Source organism: Salmo salar, chromosome ssa11, assembly GCF_905237065.1.
Source record: "Salmo salar chromosome ssa11, Ssal_v3.1, whole genome shotgun sequence".
NCBI lineage: Eukaryota > Metazoa > Chordata > Actinopteri > Salmoniformes > Salmonidae > Salmo > Salmo salar.
Genome location: NC_059452.1, coordinates 38,017,609 through 38,040,364, shown reverse-complemented (window position 1 = coordinate 38,040,364; position 22,756 = coordinate 38,017,609). Strand labels below are relative to the sequence as shown.

Here is a 22,756-nt window from a genome sequence, read left to right as displayed (position 1 = left end):
GTTTTGGTTGAATACAGATGACAGGAGACAGAATCTGACATTCTGATAAAGGCGCTGGAACGTGCGCCTGCTCGCTGGAACGCGCGCCTGCTCGCTGGAACGCGCGCCTGCTCGCTGGAACATCGACCTGTGATTTCAGGTTGACTTACTCCAGGAAAAGATCCTAAGAGAAGCCTGAGTGAAATAGTTAGAAATAACAGATACTAATGTGTTTTTTGTTGGTTGCTATGGCTCTTTCATGAGCATCAATAATGCAGTAGTCCAGGGATCCCTGGCTATCAGTCACTGACACCCTGAACTCCACATCAGTCTTTCTGTTTCTCAGCACTGCTCCTTGGGATGTTAGCCAGCTGCCTTGGACTGGTTTAGCCTGATCAGCTGAGTTGGGATTCTATGCTGCCCTTTGAACTGAAAGGAAGAAGACTGCTGTAGCAGACCGTGGCCCAGCTAGGAGCTAGTAACAACACTTCATCCATGGTCCCCAGCCTCATGTACCCACTAAACATTAGTTTAGCTAGCACCTTTGTCACAACTCTCCAGTGTACACAGCAGTAATCTACAGACCGGCTGAGCCCTGCCCATGTAAAAATGCTAGCCATTTCCTCCTGGCTTCCCCTGGCTGTCTGCAAATAGGCCAATGTGGTGAATTACATAATGTCGCTGCTGTCTGATGAAAACCTTATCTCCAAAACACACTTTAGGAAATAAAAAATTACCATATTTTCCGAACAAACATAAAATTATGAAGCTAAAGAAGCTGTTTTGAAACATTTTCTTGGTCTTAGAGTCCTGAAATGTTCAGTGTACATTGAGGAGAGTTGCTGCTTTCAATAAATGTAAAAAGAAAATCTGACAGCGACGATAAGCAATGTTTAAGTAACAAGAAGTTCTGTCAATGAGCCAAGTGTCTAGTTCTCCACGAGCCTCTCCAGAAAAAGGAGTCTGAAACAAGCTGCAGTACATCTGGGTTAAAATCCACACAGAGTGCGATGCAGATGCTTTTGTATGTCGGAGGGTGGCCTGTGATACACTCGATTGCTCAACGTATTACACACACACACACACACACACACACACACACACACACTGAGGCTCAAAACAATCTCGCTGCTTCCCTCACTCATAAATTCATGGGGCCAGCTCACGGGAGCCAGTGAAAGTTCACACAGAAGGCAAGAGGAGACTGCTGTGTTAAGTCAGGTTTTCCACGTATTTGTGGAATTTCTCCTCCACATAGCTCCACTAATTACAAGACCCCCTAACACCCAGGCCCCTTTTGTACTGATAGACAGGGAAGGCTGCTCTGCAAAAATACTCCAAATCAAGTGTTTGAAAGGTCAATTTAGTGCTCCTTTGACTATTGTTGTAGAACATATTTCAGTTTTACGCTGTTTGCTCTCATGGTTGACGCATCCAGCTCCAATTGCTGTGTTTTGTTCTCTTTTCCCTGCTGTGGAGATGGAGGAGAGCCCTGCTGACAGTAAAGCCTGGAGGTTTTCCAGTAAGTGGGTGGACCAGTGGAGCTCCTGTAAAACTCAGTAACCTCCCATCTCTCCAAAGGACTGAGGATATTTCACTCTGATGCCTCCGTAGACATGCGTGTTTCTGTTTGGTAGTTTGTTGTGGCTTTGATTTCATTGAATTGTTTTCACATTTGCAGGCCTGTGTTTTGGCTTGGGCAGCGTAGCGAGGCAGACTGGAAAACAGTTGTGGATGATGCAGCGAGGGTAATGACTGGGTCAGGATGTGGTGAGGGAATGAAATGGTGAATGGTCCACTGGCCTTCAGAATCTGGACTCTCCCCCCTCTGAGGTCCTTCGCTACCTCTGCTGTTCCCATTGGAGAAAGTGGCCAACAAATACATTCTCCATTTAAAAACAGACTTTTTAATGTGCATCGTATGAAAAGGTCTATATTTGTTCAAATGTTTTTTTATACTTTTTGGCACTTTTGAGGAACACAATCTTATTTTTCTAGTTGGATGTGTGAAGCTGGCTGTAATACTGGTACAAGACGAGAAGCGTGCGAAGAGAGAGAGATGGATCAAGGAGCCAGATTTGGAGTGCATTCGTAAAGTATTCAGACCCGTTCACTTTTTCCACCGTTTGTTACGTTACAGCCTTATTCTAAAATGTATTAAATCGTTTTTATTTTTTCTTATTAATCTACACACAATACCCATAATGACAAAGTAAAAACGGGGTTTAAAAAATACTAAACTATGACATTTTTCATAAGTATTCAGACCCTTTACTCAGTACTTTGTTGAAGCACCTTTGGCAGAGATTACAGCCTTGAGTCTTCATGGGTATGACGCTACAAGCTTGGCACACCTGTATTTGGCAAGTTTCTCCCATTTTTCTCTGCAGATCCTCTCAAGCTCTGTCAGGTTGGATGGGGAGCATCGCTGCACAGCTATTTTCAGGTCTCTCCAGAGATGTTAGATTGGGTTCATGCTCTGGCTCTGGCTGGGCCACTCAAAGACATTCAGAGACTTGTCCCGAAGCCAATTCTGCGTTGTCTTGGCTGTGTGTTTAGGGTTGTTGTCCTGTTGGAAGGTGAACCTTCACCCCAGTCTGAGGTCCTGAGCGCTCTGGAGCAGGTTTTCATCAAGGATCTCTCTGTGCTTTACTCCATCTTTCCCTCAATGCTGACTAGTCTCCCAGTCCCTGCCACTGAAAAACCAGGTGCCAGGTGATGAGCAGTGCCTGGTTTCCTCCAGACGTGACGCTTGGCATTCAGGCCAAATAGTTCAATCTTGGTTTCATCAGACCAGATAATCTTGTTTCTCATGGTCAGAGTCCTTTAGGTTCCTTTTGGCAAGCTCCAAGCGGGATGTCGTGCCTTTTACTGAGGAGTGGCTTCTGTCTGGCCACTCCACCATAAGTTTGATTGGTGGAGTGCTGCGAAGATGGTTGTCCTTCTGGAAGGTTATCCCATCTCCAAAGAGGAACTCTGGAGCTCTGTATGTGACCATCGGGTTCTTGGTCACCTCCCTGACCAAGGTCCTTCTCCCCTGATTGCTCAGTTTGGCCCGGCGGCCAGCTCTAGGAAGAGTCTTGGTGGTTCCAAACTTATTCCATTTAAGAATGATGGAGGCCACTGTGTTCTTGGGGAACATCAATGCTTCCTAGATTTTTTTGGTACCCTTCCTCAGATCTGTGCCTCGACACAATCCTGTCTCGGAACTCTACGAACAATTCCTTTGACCTCATGGCTTGAGTTTTGCTCTGACATGCACTGTCAACTGTAGGACCTTATATAGACAGGTGTGTGCCTTTCCAATGTCCAATCAATTGAATTTACCACAGGTGGACTCCAATCTAGTTGTAGAAACATCTCAAGGATGACCAATGGAAACAGGATGCACCTGAGCTCCTTTTCGACTCATAGCCAAGGGTTTGAATGCTTGTGTAAATAAGGTATTTCTGTTTTTATTTTTGAATAACATTTTCAAAGTTTACCTTTGTCATTATAGGGTGTTGTGTGTAAGTTGATGATTCCCTTTATCTAATATTTGGTTTTGGTTGAAGGTCCAACATTCAGTATCAATAATATGCAAACAGAGAAAATCTGAAAGGGGGCAAATAATTTCACGGCACTGTATAACAAGTCATATTTTTTTTGCAGCGGTGGCAAGAAGGAATATTGGTTAAACACTGCATAGCCTACACCCTACACCTTTGTTCTACAGTAGCTTAGAAACAGCACTGCTGCCTGCCAATGTCTCTTACTGCAGAGGGCATTTGACAATGTGTTAGTTCTAATAAGAGAAAATAAGATTCCATATATTTATTTTATCATTGTGGAATATTGTTTTAATTTGCGTCTACAGTTTACTCTTCGCTCGTCTCAGCAGGGGGAAGAGGGGTAGCGACTGACACCAGTTTTATGATATGGAATAGCACATAACTTAAGTGTTTCCCTGGGGATCTTCAAAGTCGTCCCATGCTGACTTGCACTAATATAATTCAGAATTGATCCAGTAAAAGTCATGTCAGTAACTGGAACCAGGCCTTGAATACCAAGTGGACCTGTCACTTTATATGACTTGGACTTACCATTAACATAAGAGATCAGTGCAGTTCTGAGATCCCCTTTGCTTTACATTCTCAGAACTATTTACACATTCAGATGGGCACTCCTGAGTTCCCTCTTATTGAGTTAAGTGTAAATCATTCTAAATTACAGGCTTTCATTCTCTTCCTTTGCTATTCCAGAGGTTTTAGCACTCTGATACGGCTCTCCGTTTTAAATGGATGTTTGTGGCGTGTGTGTCCATCCTCTAGCAGCTCTGGTGTCAGAGCCTGGTCTTCCGTGGCGTGTGTGTCCATCCTCTAGCAGCTCTGGGGTCAGAGCCTGGTCTTCCGTGGCGTGTGTGTGTCCATCCTCTAGCAGCTCTGGTGTCAGAGACTGGTCTTCCGTGGCGTGTGTGTCCATCCTCTAGCAGCTCTGGTGTCAGAGCCTGGTCTTCCGTGGCGTGTGTGTCCATCCTCTAGCAGCTCTGGTGTCAGAGCCTGGTCTTCCGTGGCGTGTGTGTGTCCATCCTCTAGCAGCTCTGGTGTCAGAGACTGGTCTTCCGTGGCGTGTGTGTCCATCCTCTAGCAGCTCTGGGGTCAGAGCCTGGTCTTCCGTGGCGTGTGTGTGTCCATCCTCTAGCAGCTCTGGGGTCAGAGCCTGGTCTTCCGTGGCGTGTGTGTGTCCATCCTCTAGCAGCTCTGGTGTCAGAGACTGGTCTTCCATGGCGTGTGTGTGTCCATCCTCTAGCAGCTCTGGTGTCAGAGACTGGTCTTCCGTGGCGTGTGTGTCCATCCTCTAGCAGCTCTGGTGTCAGAGACTGGTCTTCCGTGGCGTGTGTGTCCATCCTCTAGCAGCTCTGGCGTCAGAGACTGGTCTTCCGTGGCGTGTGTGTCTCCATCCTCTAGCAGCTCTGGCGTCAGAGCCTGGTTTTCCGTGGGATATTAGCTTAGCAGATGTTGGCGGCGAGGACCCCGTTCCTTTCCTGGGGTCGTGGGACTCCTTCCCAAGCCCAAGGTCACCAAGAGGAGCTAACATCCTCCTGCACTCTGTGGGATCCGGCCCTTTACCATGTTGGTGTTTTTACAGTTCCAACAGTCCTAGGCTTACTTATGCCTCTGCTTAGGGAGTGTCTCTCAGTGGGGAGGGGGGAGAGAGAGATGGAAAGAGAGGGATGGAAGGGAAAGATGGAGTGACAAACCGACTTAGAAGAGAATTAATAAAAGTGTGAGTCTGAGATGGAGGAAGGGACTAGGGGCGAAGGGACTAGGGGCAAAGGGAAGGGACTAGGGGCGAAGGGAAGGGACTAGGGGCGGCGGGAAGGGACTAGGGGCGGCGGGAAGGGACTAGGGGCGGCGGGAAGGGACTAGGGGCGAAGGGAAGGGACTAGGGGCGGAGGGAAGGGACTAGGGGCGGAGGGACTGGGGGGGGAAGGAAAGGAACTAGGGAGGAAGGGAGGCCATGTCTGAGGTAGCAGAACAGGCCTCTGAACTCAGTGACCAGGAAAAAGGGCTTAGTTCATTGGCCACAGACACTGTGCACGAGGGAAAAGGCAAGGCAAGAAATGCAGTACAAGCTTAAGGCTATTTGATGAAAACAAATAGGATTTTTTTGGTGTTATTACTCAGTGAAAAAGTTAAGGGAGACTGGCCTTTCCTTGGTTGCTGCAATCATGCACATTTGGCTCCCTATTTACAGTAGGAAGCAAACCAAACAAATAGCCTCAGACAGACTCCACTGCATGTTAATCTAAACATGCTTTCTGTTTGCACAGGAAGAATGTTATTTCTGACAGATTTTGGAAACCAGTTTTGACTGTTTACAACATTTCGAGCATAATAAATGGTCTTTGTCAGGTTACTCTCATGGCACCAGCCCCCACTGATGCCCTTAGCATGGGTGAGTTTGCTTGCACAGCAGTGTGCCAATGCTGGGCTTACCACTGTGCTTCTGCTCGCAGGCATTGGAGTTGAGTTAGGCTTGGGCGGTATCCAGATTTTCAGATCGTCATACCGTCCTTCTCTCATCCTGAGATTTATGGTATTACCGGCATAGCATACAAAGGGGCGCTAAAAACACAAAAGCCCATTGGGGCTATATTACCAGAATGCTAACAAAATTAGCACAAACTAATAGCGAAATCACATAGATGCTGTTAGCTACATGCTAACGAGCTAAAACTAACACACTAATTGCAAAGATGGGCAAATCCAGCTCATGAAATTATACAAGCGTAGCCAGCAGCTACTGAATGTATTTTTCGGTGTGTGTGGACATTTGAGACCGATTGTGCAAATGAACAAAGTTGTGAGGCATGCTTTTCTGAAGGAAGAGTAGCATGTTTACACGGAGCAGAGGGGAGAAGAACGGAGGACCAAAAAAATGGCAGCTGTACAGAACTCATCCAGCACTCATCCAGCACTCATCCAGCACTCATCCAGCACTCTTTGACTTCTAGCAGAAAGCCTTTCTAAGATATCTGATGGCAAACTTTTAGTAGTGAATTGCCTACAAGTGTAATTTCATCACCTCATGTCCGCTGCACACCAGAGACTGATCGATATAAACTCAGCAAAAAAAGAAACTTCCCTTTTTCAGAACCTTGTCTTTCAAAGATAGTTCTTAAAAATCCAAATAACTTCACAGATTTTCATTGTAAAGGGTTTAACTTCTCTAGGGCCAGTTTCGTCCCACCTACGTAACAGCCAGTGGAATCCCGTGACGCGTTATTGAAATACCTTAGAAATGCTATTACCTCAATTTCTCAAACATATGACTATTTTACACCATTTTAAAGATAAGACTCGTTAATCTAACCACACTGTCCGATTTCAAAAAGGCTTTACAACGAAAGCAAAACATTAGATTATGTCAGGAGAGAACCCAGCCAGAAATAATCAGACACCCATTTTTCAAGCTAGCATATAATGTCACATAAACCCAAACCACAGCTAAATGCAGCACTAACCTTTGATGATCTTCATCAGATGACAATCTTAGGACATTATGTTATACAATACATGCATGTTTTGTTCAATCAAGTTCATATTTATATCAAAAACCAGCTTTTCACATTAGCATGTGACGTTCAGAACTAGCATACCCCCCCGCAAACTTCCGGTGAATTTACTAAATTACTCACGATAAACGTTCACAAAAAACATAATTATTTTAAGAATTATAGATACAGAACTCCTCTATGCACTCGCCATGTCCGATTTTAAAATAGCTTTTCGGTGAAAGCACATTTTGCAATATTCTCAGTAGATAGCCCGGCATCACAGGGCTAGCTATTTAGACACCCACCAAGTTTAGCCCTCACCAAAGTCAGATTTACTATAAGAAAAATGTTATTACCTTTGCTGTTCTTCGTCAGAATGCACTCCCAGGACTTCTACTTCAATAACAAATGTTGGTTTGGTTCAAAATAATCCATAGTTATATCCAAATAGCGGCGTTTTGTTTGTGCGTTCAAGACACTATCCTAAAGGGTGACGCGCCCGACGCGTTTCATAAGGTGAATCCACCAATTTGTAAGTCGCTCTGGATAAGAGCGTCTGCTAAATGACTTAAATGTAAAATGTGACAAAAAAATTCTAAATATTCCATTACCGTACTTCGAAGCATGTCAACCGCTGTTTAAAATTTATTTTTATGCCATTTTTCTCGTAAAAAAGCGATAATATTCCGACCGGGAATCTGGGTTTTAGTACAAAGAGAGAGAAAATAAAAACATGGGGTCGCCTCGTGCATGCGCCTCAGTCTCATTGTCCTCTGATAGACCACTTACCAAAAGCGCTAATGTTTTTCAGCCAGGGGCTTGAATTACATCATTCAGCTTTTTCCCAGGTTCTGAGAGCCTATGGGAGCCGTAGGAATTGTCACGTTACAGCAAAGATCCTCAGTTTTCAATAAAGAGAGTCAAGAAGAACAAGAACTTGTCAGACAGGCCACTTCCTGTAATGATTCTTCTCAGGTTTTTGCCTGCCATATTAGTTCAGTTATACTCAGACACCAAACAGTTTTAGAAACTTTAGGGTGTTTTCTATCCAAAGCCAATAATTATATGCATATTCTAGTTTCTGGGCAGTAGTAATAACCAGATTAAATCGGGTACGTTTTTTTATCCGGCCGTGTAAATACTGCCCCCTAGCCCTAACAGGTTAAACACTGTTTCCCATGCTTGTTCAATGAACCATAAAAAATTAATGACCGTTCCACAGGTGCATGTTCGTTTAGACACTAACAGCTTACAGAAGGTAGGCAATTAAGGTCACAGTTATGAAAACTTAGGACACTAAAGAGGCCTTTCTACTGACTCTGGAATCACCAAAAGAAAGATGCCCAGAGTCCCTGTTCATCTGTTTGATCGTGCCTTTGGCATGCTGCAAGGAGGCATGAGGACTGCAGATATGGCCAGGGCAATAAATTGCAATGTCCGTACTGGGAGACGCCTAAGACAGCTCTACAGGGAGACAGGATGGACAGCTGATTGTCCTTGCAGTGGCAGACCACGTGTAACAACACCTGCACAGGATCGGTACATCCGAACATCACACCTGCGGGACATCACACCTGCGGGACATGTACAGGATGGCAACAACAACTGCCCAAGTTACACCAGGAACGCACAATCCCTCCATCAGTGCTCAAACTGTCCGCAATAGGCTGAGAGAGGCTGGACTGAGGGCTTGTAGGCTTGTTGTAAGGCAGGTCCTCACCAGACATCACCGGCAACAACGTCACCTATGGGCACAAACCCACCGTCGCTGGACCAGACAGGACTGGCAAAAAGTGCTCTTCAATGACGAGTCGCGGTTTTGTCTCACCAGGGGTGATGGTCAGATTCGCATTTATCGTCGAAGGAATGAGCGTTACACCGAGGCCTGTACTCTGGAGCGGGTTCGATTTGGAGGTGGAGGGTCCGTCATGGTCTGGGGCGGTGTGTCACAGCATCATCGGACTGAGCTTGTTGTCATTACAGGCTATCTCAACGCTGTGCATTACAGGGAAGACATCCTCCTCTCTCATGCGGTACCCTTCCTGCAGACTCATCCTGACATTACCTTCCAGCATGACAATGCCACCAGCCATACTGCTCGTTCTGTGCGTGATTTCCTGCAAGACAGGAATGTCAGTGTTCTGCCATGGCCAGCGAAGAGCCCAGATCTCAAGGTGAGGGCTAGGCACTTGCAGGTGCCTTGGTGGAAGAGTGGGGTAACATCTCACAGCAAGAACGGGCAAATCTGGTGCAGTCCATGAGTGGGAGATGCACTGCAGTACTTAACCTGTTGGGTCTAGGGGGCAGCATTTGCACGTCTGGATTAAAAAAATGTACCCGATTTAATCTGGTTACTAATCCTACCCAGTAACTAGAATATGCATATACTTATTATATATGGATAGAAAACACTCTAAAGTTTCCAAAACTGTTTGAATGGTCTCTGTGAGTATAACAGAACTCATTTGGCAGGCAAAACCCTGAGACATTTTCTGACAGGAAGTGGATACCTGATGTGTTGTATTGACTTTAAACCTATCCCATTGAAAAACACAGGGGTTTAGGAATATTTTGGCACTTCCTATTGCTTCCACTAGATGTCACCAGCCTTTACAAAGTGTTTTGAGTCTTCTGGAGGGAGATCTGACCGAACAAGAGCCATGGAACGGTGATGTCCCATTAGACACCTGGCGCGCTACTTCATGTTGGGTACCCTCGTTCCAATACGTTATAAAAGACTATGCATTCGTCCACCTTGAATATTATTCATGTTCTGGTTAAAAAAGGCCCTAATGATTTATGCTATACAACGTTTGACATGTTTGAACGAACGGAAATATATTTTTTCCCCTCGTTCATGACGAGAAGTCCGGCTGGCTTACATCATGTGCTAACGAGACGGAGATTTTTGGACATAAATGATGAGCTTTTTTGAACAAAACTACATTCGTTATGGACCTGTGATACCTGGAAGTGACATCTGATGAAGAGAATCAAAGGTAATGGATTATTTACATAGTATTTTCGATTTTAGATCTCCCCAACATGACGTCTAGTCTGTATCGCGAACGCGTATTTTTCTGGGCACAGTGCTCAGATTATTGCAAAGTGTGATTTCCCAGTAAGGTTATTTTTAAATCTGGCAAGTTGATTGCGTTCAAAAGATGTAAATCTATAATTCTTTAAATGACAATATAATATTTTACCAATGTTTTCTAATTTTAATTATTTAATTTGTGACGCTGACTTGACTGCCGGTTATTGGAGGGAAACGATTTCCTCAACATCAATGCCATAGTAAAACGCTGTTTTTGGATATAAATATCAACTTGATAGAACTAAAAATGCATGCATTGTCTAACATAATGTCCTAGGAGTGTCATCTGATGGAGATTGTAAAAGGTTAGTGTATCATTTTAGCTGGTTTTATGGTTTTGGTGACCCTGTCTTTGACTTGACAAAACATTACACACAACTCTTGTAAATGTACTGTCCTAACATACTCTAAATTTATGCTTTCGCCGTAAAACCTTTTTGAAATCGTAAAACGTGGTTAGATTAAGGAGATGTTTATCTTTCAAATGGTGTAACATAGTTGTATTTTTGAAAAATTTGAATTTTGACATTTATTTGGATTCAAATTTGCCGCTCTTGAAATGCACCTGCTGTTGATGGAGTGCACCACGGGTGGCACGCTAGCGTCCCACCTAGCCCCAAGAGGTTAATGCAGCTGGTGGCCACACCAGATACTGACCGTTACTTTTGATTTTGACCCCCCCCCCTTTGTTCAGGGGCACATTATTCCATGTCTGTTTGTCACATGTCTGTGGAACCTGTTCAGTTTATGTCTCAGCTGTTTAATCTTGTTATGTTCATACAAATATTTACACGTTAAGTTTGCTGAAAATAAACGCAGTTGACAGTGAGAGGACGTTTCTTTTTTTGCTGAGTTTAGACCGCTATGGACTCAGCAGCTCTCTTTCTCCCGTTGTGCTATTTACAAACAAACACGTGGCTGGCTCAACTGTTCTGGGGAACTACGGTAAGCTTCATACTGTAAAATATTGTGACAGGTGAATTGAAGAATGCAATTTGCTTCATGTCCTAATGTATTACCCAAGTTGACTGCAGTTATTCACTTTCAAAAGTAGCTCCACATATTCAAATTTATTGAAACTTTTTGTTTTGATGGTATAATATCCTGGGTGTTTTTCCAAATACCCTGGTATAGGGTATATACGTTATAACGCCCAAGCCTATTTGGTGACATTATTGTTAGTCAGTTGCACACCAGGCGGTACCTATACAATAGGATTAACTTAAATGATCTCCTTTTCCTTGTCAGAGTTTTGATGTGTCTTAGGTGCCAGCCAGATGGTTTACGCCATTAGGGATCCATTAGGGATGGGAGTCAGAGGGTGGTGATACTGAAGGCTGCTGGGAGCTGGGCTGTATTCAGAAGCACCACTGTACATGTGTGTTTCAGCCTTCATGCATATAACAATTATAGGACCACAAAAGGCACCATGTTGTCTCTTTCAGTCACCTCATTAGGCTTAAGTCATACTGAATCTAAATGTTTAATGTCTACTATCGAGGCTCTGAGTCATGCTGGAGGATTTGTCCCATTCTGGGTGGATTTTCTGTCTGATCTCTGATGCGACTGACCTCATCTGCTTCTTTAGCAGTGCCAGTTGTTGAGCAATATACTCTTCAGTGACTCAATACCACCTTTCTGTGATGGCTTACAAGTGACTCCCAGTTAGCCATTTCCCACCTGACACCCAAACACACAGTACCCCTGTACCCCTCACCCATACAGCAGCACCCCAGGGTCGTGTGTGTGTTAATATTGTCACGGTACCAGTATCACGATACCAGATTTTCCATGACAAAAAGCAAAACCCAAAGCAGACTAAAGTCTATGGTCCTTTAAAAACATACTTCATGTTCAATATAGTGTGCTACAGCTTGGAAAATAAACATGGGATTCTAAGTGACATCATCAGGCTGTTTGTCTCCAACATTAGGACTGTTGTATTTCCTTGTTGCCATACCTCTGAGTACCGCCATACCTCTGAGTACCGCCATACCGCCATGAGGTCAGTACCGCCATACCGCCATGAGGTCAGTACCGCCATACCGCCATGAGGTCAGTACCGCCATACCGCCATGAGGTCAGTACCGCCATACCGCCATGAGGTCAGTACCGCCATGAGGTCAGTACCGCCATGAGGTCAGTACCGCCATGAGGTCAGTACCGCCATGAGGTCAGTACCGCCAGTACCGCCATGAGGTCAGTACCGCCATACCGCCATGAGGTCAGTACCGCCATACCGCCATGAGGTCAGTACCGCCATACCGCCATGAGGTCAGTACCGCCATGAGGTCAGTACCGCCATGAGGTCAGTACCGCCATGAGGTCAGTACCGCCATGAGGTCAGTACCGCCATGAGGTCAGTACCGCCATACCGCCATGAGGTCAGTACCGCCATACCGCCGAGTACCGCCATACCGCCGAGTACCGCCATACCGCCGAGTACCGCCATACCTCTGAGTACCGCCATACCTCTGAGTACCGCCATACCTCTGAGTACCGCCATACTGGCATTGTGACAACCCTAGTGTGTGTGTGTGTGTGTGTGTCTCAGGGGGCCCTGTGTGTGTCTCCCGTGGACCCTGTACGTGTGTGATCACGGGGCCTCTGCTCGGCTTGCGTCTCCTGGGCTTCGCACGTCACATCCTCAGGATAGAAAATAGATTTGGTTTCACTGGAGACCGGCTGCTAGGGTTGCGTCAATCAGGAAAGTGCATTGTCGCCATGACGACGACCACTCATCCACCCCATGCTGGATCTGAGTCTCGCTCACTCGCTCTCTCTTCTGTTTTGAAACTGTTCATATCTGTCCATTTATCCTTCTTCCTCACTCGTTGCTCACTAGCCGACCACCATTCTCTCTCTTATACGTGATGACATGGGGATTAGCCTCCTACTTTATTCATGTAAAATATGTTAGTCATTCACGTTGCTATTACTTCTTGAGCGTTCTCTTGTTTTCTCTTATAAACACTTTACCTTTGGTCCTGTCATTTTAACTTCTGCTCCTGTTAGCTTCTCCCCTCTCAACCTCTGTAACACACTGAGTGGTGAAACGGCTTTCAGTGCTGCCGTCATTATTGAGCCTGGCTAGCAGTGTAATGTAATTACACCCCTGAGTGTATGATTAGTGAAACAGCCCCGTGGTAATCATAAAGATGTGTCCAGTCATACAGGGGGGAGAAAACACTGGCCAGTTTGAGTGTTCCAGTACCCCTCCCTTCCTCCCCCTACACCACCAAGGTGTTAACGTAGGCAGAATGTATTTGAACTCTTAGATAAGAATAGTTCCTCTGCCAAGGCCAGAGTGATGGGCTGGGTGACCCACTGTGAGATCAGCGTTTCCCCTACATCATTTCCCCCCCCCCTAGGCAGGGTGCAAAGTCCCCCAAAGCTACACCCAAGGCCACAAACACACCGCTACATTCATTTCAAACCAATTTGGTTTTGAGGAAGAGAGGGGGGAAGCACCTATGTAATTGTAGGAGAAGTGCTGCTTAGAAGCCTGCTGATTTTGTCCCATTTCTGGACATGTAGCCTGTGTTGCACTGTCGCTACTACTGACAGACAGTATGAATCAATCACAGATATCTAAGGTGGAGGCCAAAGGAGTGGCAGGCAGGACAGCTGGAAGGCAAACAAAGCCAATTGAACTGTACTGTCTGTATTCAGTCTTCCACTGGCCTCTGTCTGTATTTGTCTTTCTGTTGAGTCTCTCAGCCTCCTAGGGAAACGCTGGGTCGTATTAAAAGGCAGTGGGCCTGAGATGCTTGGTCCTTTTTTTGTGTGTCTGTGGCCGTTGCCCTGCTGTCACCTGCAGTCGTTATGACAATGTGGTTAAAACGGACTAAAACTGTTAGCAGGCCATAGTTCGGCCACCCGCCACTGTCACTTACAGCTCGATGACATACAGCTTTAAAGATTTTACAGACTAGCCATGCTACCTTTTCTGCTAGATCCGGTTAGATTAGCCCAATAGAAAAAGCTCTGGATGGCCCTAGTCTGTTTGGCCAGCTGTGGAGAACTGTAAACCAGGGGAGCGATGCCAGGCTGGCCCTTCAATCCCTCACTCATCAGTTATATCGATTCCATGATAGGATTAAGATAACTGTAACAGTAATGTTTGTGATAGCTGTACTGTTACCGTAATGTTTGTGATAGCTGTACTGTAACAGTAAAAAATTGTTGAAGACTTCAGCCACCCAAGTCATAGACTGTTCTCTCTTCTACCGGAGCACCAAGTCTGGGACCAAAAGGCTCCTGAACAGCTTCTACACCAAAGCCATAAAACCGCTGAACAGTTAATCAAATGGCTGCCCGGACTATTTACATTGACCCCTTTTTTTGTTTTGTTGCACATACATTCCTGCACTGGCTCTATGTACGCTCACTGGACTCACACGTACTACACTGACACACATACACATTCAGTACCAGTCAAAAGTTTGGACACAGCTACTCATTCCAGGGGTTTTCTTTATTTGTACTATTTTCTACCTTGTAAATAATAGTGAAGACATCAAAACTATGTGCAAAGCTGTCAAGGCAAAGGGTGGCTACTTTGATGAATCTCAAATATAAAATATATTTTTATTTGTTTAACACTTTTTGGTTACTACAGTACATGATTCCATATGTGGTATTTCATAGTTTTGATGTCTTCACTATTATTCTACAATGTAGAAAATATAAAATAAAGAAAAACCCTGGAATAAATAGGTGTCCAAACTTTTGACTGGTACTGTATTTCTGAATATGCTAACTGACATAAATACTTGTTCCCAGAACACCACAAGCACCCAATCCCGTGTTTTGAGCTAAGGTTTGTTTAGTTCCCCCTTACCAACATACTCCTGACAGCATAGGGTGTTTTTAACCTGTTAGGGCTAGGGGGCAGTATTGACACGGCTGGATAAAAAACATACCCGATTTAATCTGGTTACCACTCCTACCCAGTAACTAGAATATGCATATACTTATTACATATGGATAGAAAACACCCTAAAGTTTCTAAAACTGTTTGAATGGTGTCTGTGAGTATAACAGAACTCAAATGGCAGGTCAAAACCTGAGAGATTCCTTTACAGGAAGTGGCCTGTCTGACCATTTCTGGAACTTCTTTGCCATCTCTATCTTTTACTAAGGATCTCTGCTCTAACGTGACACTTCCTACGTCGTCCATAGGCGCTCAGAGCCCGGGAAAAACCTGAATGTCGTCATCCCAGCCCCAGGCTGAAACACATTATCGCCTTTCTCAAGTGGCCGATCAAGGGACTCTGGGCTTAGGCGCGTGACCTGACCGCCCCCGTCTTTGTGATTTTTTTTCCCTCTGTTTGCCGAAAAGGAGATTCCCGGTCGGAATATTATCGCTTTTCTACGAGAAAAATTGCATAAAAATTGATTTTAAACAGCGGTTGACATCCTTCGAAGTACGGTAATGGAATATTTAGATTTTTTTTGTCACGAATTGCGCCATGCGCCCGACCCTTCTTTACCATTTCGGATAGTGTCTGGAACGCACGAACAAAACGCCGCAATTCGGATATAACGATGGATTATTTTGGACCAAACCAACATTTGTTATTGAAGTAGCAGTCCTGGGAGTGCATTCTGACGAAGACAACAAAAGGTAATGAAATTTTATAATAGTAAATATGATTATGGTGAGTGCTAAACTTGCCGGGTGTCTAAATAGCTAGCCCGTGATGCCTGGGCTATGTACTTAAAATATTGCAAAATCGGACATATCGAGTGCATAGAGGAGGTCTGTATCTATAATTCTTAAAATAATTGTTATGCTTTTTGTGAACGTTTATCGTGAGTAATTTAGTAAAATGTTAGCGAATTCCCCGGAAGTTTGCGGGGGGTATGCTAATTCTGAACGTCACATGCTAATGTAAAAAGCTGGTTTTTGATATAAATATGAACTTGATTGAACAAAACATGCATGTATTGTATAACATAATGTCCTAGGGTTGTCATCTGATGAAGATCATCAAAGGTTAGTGCTGCATTTAGCTGTCTTCTGGGTTTTTGTGACATTATATGCTAGCTTGAAAAATGGGTGTCTGATTATTTCTGGCTTGGTACTCTGCTGACATAATCTAATGTTTTGCTTTCGTTGTAAAGCCTTTTTGAAATCGGACAGTGTGGTTAGATTAACGAGAGTCTTGTCTTTAAATAGCTGTAAAATAGTCATATGTTTGAGAAATTGAAGTAATAGGATTTTTAAGGTTTTGAAAATCGCGCCACAGTCTTCAAGTGGCTGTTACGTAGGTGGGACGAATTCGTCCCGCCTAGCCCAGAGAGGTTAAACATATGGAGCACCATTTGTTACCCATAGATATTCATGCTTGGTGAAAAATGGCCAAATATACTTGTTAAAACATTGGCCTTGGGTTTATCAAGCTGCCATTTTCTATGGGCCTGTGTATAGACACTGGTGGCATCTGACATTGTCAACAGAGCACAAGTTGTCAGGCATTCGTATAAGGTCCGCTCAAGTGGCCAGAGAATGCCCCTATCACAATCACAGGAATCCTAAAGGAGGAACATGTATATTGCAGCGTGTATTTATCTGTAACTAATACTAGTTATTATCTTAGAGTTATAACTCAACAAAATGAAATGAAAACGTCATGTTATGGTGCCTCGTTTCTTGAGTTGGGTTTGGCTGTTTGGTTCCTGCAGTGGTATGTAGGCTATTGCTAAATTACTGTAAACTTGGGAAGATTTATATTGTTGTTTTGTTACACATGTCATCCCAGTTGATTAAAATGTCATTAGAATCTGTTTACAACCAGAAATGGTTGGAACAATGTCATTTGAACTGGTTTTCCCCACTGGGGTTGTATCTTGTTTTGGAGCAATTAGGCTGTGTTTACACAGGCAGCCCAATTCTAATATTTTGTACATTTATTTACAAAAGATCTGATTGGTCAAGAAACCAATTAGTGTAAAAATCTAAGAATTGGGCTGCCTGTGTAAACGGTCTCAGCCCAGGCTATGAGGTAGCTGGTCCTAGCAGTGTGGTCATGTCCCAGTAAGGTTTCTAGTCCTAGTATGTTCTAAGGAGCTGTCAGTCTGTTTTACCCAGATCAGCTCTGATGTGGCTGCGTCATTGCTAGCCTGACGATGTGTGACAGTGCATTAGGCCTACTGTTTAACGGGATCATCACCATGGAGTTACCCAGGGTTACCGTGAGCCAGCACTTAGTGACGCTGTAGATGTACAGTACTTCCTGGTTGTTCTTATCCAGCTCACACCCTGACCCCTGACCTGATAAACTACTGGCAGAGGCTGGTGGTTCTCGAAGAAGGTTCCCCTGTGAGATATCAACCATAGCTTAGCCTCACAATCCTAGCTACATTGACTAGAAGCAGGGAAAAGGCAAAACTGGCTAAAGCTCAGTGTCTAGTGGAAAACTTCCTCCTACTCTGGCTGGTGCTGGTGGCACCAAGCTGGCTCCTGATATGATGATAATGGTACCGACAGATGGTCGCCTCGCTTCAGGTCCTTAGAAAACTATGCAGTTATTTGTTTTTTTTATGTATTATTTCTTACATTGTTAGCCCAAATCTCAAGTGTTATTACATACAGCTGGGAAGAACTATTATATAAAAGCGATGTAAACTTACCATCATTACGACCAGGAATACGTCTTTCCCGAACTCCACCCTGGACATGCGATCTTATCCCAGAGGCCGTTCCAAAACAACGTGGTCACTGCAGGAGAGTCAGACGGAGCGGCCTACTGGTCAGACTCAGAAGGCGAGCACACCATCCACCGCTTCCTAGCATATTTCGCTACACTCGCGTTAACATCTGCTAACCATGTGTATGTGACAAATAAAATTTGATTTGATCAGTATTGGTACATGGGTCACTTGGCAAGGTGACAAACACGAGACTGCTGTACTTTAGCTTTGACCTGTTTCTGCCGTCTCAGCTTTATCATGATACGACTGACTAGAAATGTAATTGTGCTAGAAGGCATGTTTGGACTTGATCCCTTTCTCAAATAGTCAGTTCTAACTGGGTTATGCTAAGTCAGTGTATGAGTGTAGCTAACCGCTTTGTTTCTCTCCTTCCAGGGCTCCAGAGATCATCCTGGGCCTGCCCTTCTGTGAAGCCATCGACATGTGGTCCCTGGGCTGTGTGATCGCTGAGCTCTTCCTGGGCTGGCCCCTCTACCCAGGGGCCCAGGAGTATGACCAGGTAAATAAGCCTGTTATAATGAACTGTAGTGTATTGTTACATTACTGTACACCCTCCTCTGAGGCTCACTGGTCCAGATCATAAGAACTGTAGACCTCCCTTGTCTTCCATTTCCTCCTCCTATTCCCTCCACGTCTTCTCATTTGCCCCTTCTTGAAGCTCCTTTATATCTCCTCTTCCTTGAAGCTCCTTTATCTCCTCCTTCTTGAAGTTCCTTTATATCTCCTCCTTCTTGAAGTTCCTTTATCTCCTCCACCCTTTTTTCCCCGCTCGCTCGTGCGCTCTCTTTAGTCTACTGTCCTCATCTCCTCCCCTCCACTTTCCTCTGGCATCTGTTCTCCTCTCTAGCTGAGTGAAGTCTGTCTAGCGCCTCCTACTGTACTCTAACAGTGTGCGTTCATGCTATGAGGTGATTGCTTGTGTTAGGACATTGACTCAGACCTCCCACTCCTCCATAGCCCTGTTATTAATGTTTTACTCCTGCTGGGTTCTCAGGATGATCGGCCTGAATCTTGCAGTGACCTGTGGAGAAGGGAGGGGGAGGCACTGGAAACGAGGGATGGAAGGGGGAGGAGAAGGAGATAAAGGATGATATACTGTACTGGGACTGCTTGAGGCAGCAGGGGTGGAAAGGAGGGAGAGATTGAGAAAGGGAGAGCGAGTTTGGAAGGGGAAATATTGATGAATAAATAAATGAACATAGTGTGTGGGAATGAATTGAGAGGGTAGAGAGGAGTGTGAGACAGAGGGGAGTGACAGGCAGCGACAGGCCCAGATTAGTGCCGTATTTCCTGGCCGCCGCCGGCGGGGGAGGGCTCCCCTGTGGATGTGCCAGTGGCGGCAGGCAGGGCGGAGGTGTGAATGGTCTCTCCTCATGACTGATGGCATAGCAGGCTGGAGGTGATGGATCCCCCCCAGCGGAGCCCTGAACAGCAGCTGCCCAGAGTTAAAAGAATCTGGGGCTTATGTTGAACGGCTTTCCCCCCGCCCTGGAGACCCATCCACAGCAAGCCTTTCAGTCCAGCCCCAACCTTTCCTATACATTACCCTGCAGTACACCCCCTAAGCCCCCTCTGCAGACGGACTATGTCCTCGCCAAAGTATTTTTACTTCCCAGCATCGTTTTTCATGCTTTTCGCTTCGGGCCCAGAGGCAGGAGGGATAACTCAACACCTCCCGAAGAGATTTGACTTGAGCACGGCAGCACTAAATGTAATTAATCTGTTTTTATAGGGGCAGATCACAATGTCCCAAAGCCGCATTACCCAGACAGAACCTCGGTGGAGCCTCCTCTGAGGGAGTGAACCAACGCCAGGGCGGCCCGGCGCCCAAGAGGCCAGGCCGGCCCGGCGCCCAAGAGGCCAGGCCGGCCCGGCGCCCAAGAGGCCAGGCCGGCCCGGCGCCCAAGAGGCCAGGCCGGCCCGGCGCCCAAGAGGCCAGGCCGGCCCGGCGGCCCGGCGCCCAAGAGGCCAGGCCGGCCCGGCGCCCAAGAGGCCAGGCCGGCCCGGCGCCCAAGAGGCCAGGCCGGCCCGGCGCCCAAGAGGCCAGGCCGGCCCGGCGCCCAAGAGGCCAGGCCGGCCCGGCGCCCAAGAGGCCTGAAGGAAAGCCTCTCAAGGAGATTAGAGGAAAGAAGGAGATGCGGAGAGTGAAGCCAGGGACAGGGAGGAGACGCGGAGAGTGAAGCCAGGGACAGGGAGGAGACGCGGAGAGTGAAGCCAGGGACAGGGAGGAGACGCGGAGAGTGAGCAGAGAAATGATAGATTAAGGGAGAGCGCTAAATAAGAGAGGAACTGAATATTGAGGGAAAAAGAGAGGATTGAAAAATGGGGATTCATGGTGGGAGTAGTTGGGTTTGATTTATAAAGAGTTCTTATTAGATTTCTTCATCGTCGCAGCACCAATACCACTACGTTACTAACGCCACTGACCTACCACTGTTACTAACGCCACTGACCTACCACTGTTACTAACGCCACTGACCTACCACTGTTACTAACGCCACTGACCTACCACTGTTACTAACGCCACTGACCTACCACTGTTACGAACGCCACTGACCTACCACTGTTACGAACGCCACTGACCTACCACTGTTACGAACGCCACTGACCTACCACTGTTACGAACGCCACTGACCTACCACTGTTACGAACGCCACTGACCTACCACTGTTACGAACGCCACTGACCTACCACTGTTACGAACGCCACTGACCTACCACTGTTACGAACGCCACTGACCTACCACTGTTACGAACGCCACTGACCTACCACTGTTACGAACGCCACTGACCTACCACTGTTACGAACGCCACTGACCTACCACTGTTACGAACGCCACTGACCTACCACTGTTACGAACGCCACTGACCTACCACTGTTACGAACGCCACTGACCTACCACTGTTACGAACGCCACTGACCTACCACTGTTACGAACGCCACTGACCTACCACTGTTACGAACGCCACTGACCTACCACTGTTACGAACGCCACTGACCTACCACTGTTACGAACGCCACTGACCTACCACTGTTACGAACGCCACTGACCTGCCGATACGGTTCTAACGTCACTGATCTACAGTCTCACTCTCTGGCCAGCTATCATCTAGTGTACGCCCCTCAGTCAGTTATCATGCCCATGTCCTGTGGGTATTCACATGTACATTAACAGGTGTACTTAATCCATGTCCTGTGGGTATTCACATGGACATTAACAGGTGTACTTAATCCATGTCCTGTGGGTATTCACATGGACATTAACAGGTGTACTTTAATCCATGTCCTGTGGGTATTCACATGGACATTAACAGGTGTACTTTAATCCGTGCCCTGTGGGTATTCACATGGACATTAACAGGTGTACTTTAATCCGTGCCCTGTGGGTATTCACATGGACATTAACAGGTGTACTTTAATCCGTGCCCTGTGGGTATTCACATGGACATTAACAGGTGTACTTTAATCCGTGCCCTGTGGGTATTCACATGGACATTAACAGGTGTACTTTAATCCGTGCCCTGTGGGTATTCACATGGACATTAACAGGTGTACTTTAATCCGTGCCCTGTGGGTATTCACATGGACATTAACAGGTCTACTTTAATCCGTGCCCTGTGGGTATTCACCTGGACATTAACAGGTGTACTTAATCCATGCCCTTCGACACTAACCCCCCCCTCCCCTCCCAGGGTGTGGGGTGTCACCCTGGGCCCCGGGGGCAAGATGACTGGAGCCAAAGGGGCTGCCGTCACCCCTCACTCCCAGCATGGGGTCTAGTTCCATCCCACACAGCAGAATGTATTTATAACCTCCTCCTCTCCTCTTCCTCCGTCTCTCAGCCACGTCTAACCTTCTTTCAATATTTGGGCAATGTTTCAAAAACTGTGATATATGGCGCTATAGGATAGGGCCCTGGTGGTGTCCCCAATCAGCTCCCTCTTTCTCTCTCTCTCTCTCTCTCTTTCTGTTGTACTGCAGGGATGTTTTTGTCCTAGGAAGGCTGCAGTGAAACATCTTCCAGGAAAATGTTTTTCCCTTCGGAGAGGAATACTTCTCATTCGCACACACATGCACTCACGTACACTCGCGTACATATGCGCTCACGTACATATGCGCTCACGTACATATGCGCTCACGTGCACTCACGTACACATGCACTCACGTACACTCACATACACATGCACTCGTACACTCACGCACTCGCGTACACACATGCGCTCACGTACACTCGCACGCACACATGCGCTCACTTACACTCGCGCTCACGTACACTCGCGCTTGCGCACCCGTGCGCTCCAACGCACTCGCAGGCGCATGAACTCGCATGCAGTCGTGGCCAAAAGTTTTGAGAATGACACAAATATAAATTTTCACAAAAAAGTCTGCTGCCTCAGTTTGTATGATGGCAATTTGCATATACTCCAGAATGTTATGAAGAGGGATCAGATTAATTGCAATTCATTGCAAAGTCCCTCTTTGCCATGCAAATGAACTGAATCCCCAAAAAACATTTCCACTGCATTTCAGCCCTGCCACAAAAGGAACAGCTGACATCATGTCAGTGATTCTCTTGTTAACACAGGTGTGAGTGTTGACGAGGACAAGGCTGGAGATCACTCTGTCATGCTGATTGAGTTCAAATAACACACTGGAAGCTTCAAAAGGAGGGTGGTGGTGCTTGGAATCATTGTTCTTCCTCTGTAAACCATGGTTACCTGCAAGGAAACACGTGCCGTCATCATTGCTTTGCACAAAAAGGGCTTCACAGGCAAGGATATTGCTGCCAGTAAGATTGCACCTAAATCAACCATTTATCGGATCGTCAAAAACTTCAAGGAGAGCGGTTTAATTGTTGTGAAGAAGGCTTCAGGGCGCCCAAGGAAGTCCAGCAAGCGCCAGGACCGTCTCCTAAAGTTGAT

At 46.0% G+C, this 22,756-nt stretch overlaps 1 protein-coding gene across 6 annotated transcripts in view; it reads left to right on the top strand.

The window, feature by feature from the left end:
- Nucleotides 1-22,756, top strand: part of LOC106562738 (homeodomain-interacting protein kinase 3-like) — a 79,131-nt gene that overhangs the window by 27,694 nt on the left and 28,681 nt on the right. For all 6 annotated transcript variants that reach the window (XM_045689499.1, XM_045689501.1, XM_045689502.1 and 3 more), the window contains exon 3: nucleotides 18,210-18,333. In XM_045689499.1, the coding sequence (XP_045545455.1) occupies nucleotides 18,210-18,333 (124 nt within the window). The remainder of the gene's footprint in view (nucleotides 1-18,209; nucleotides 18,334-22,756) is intronic.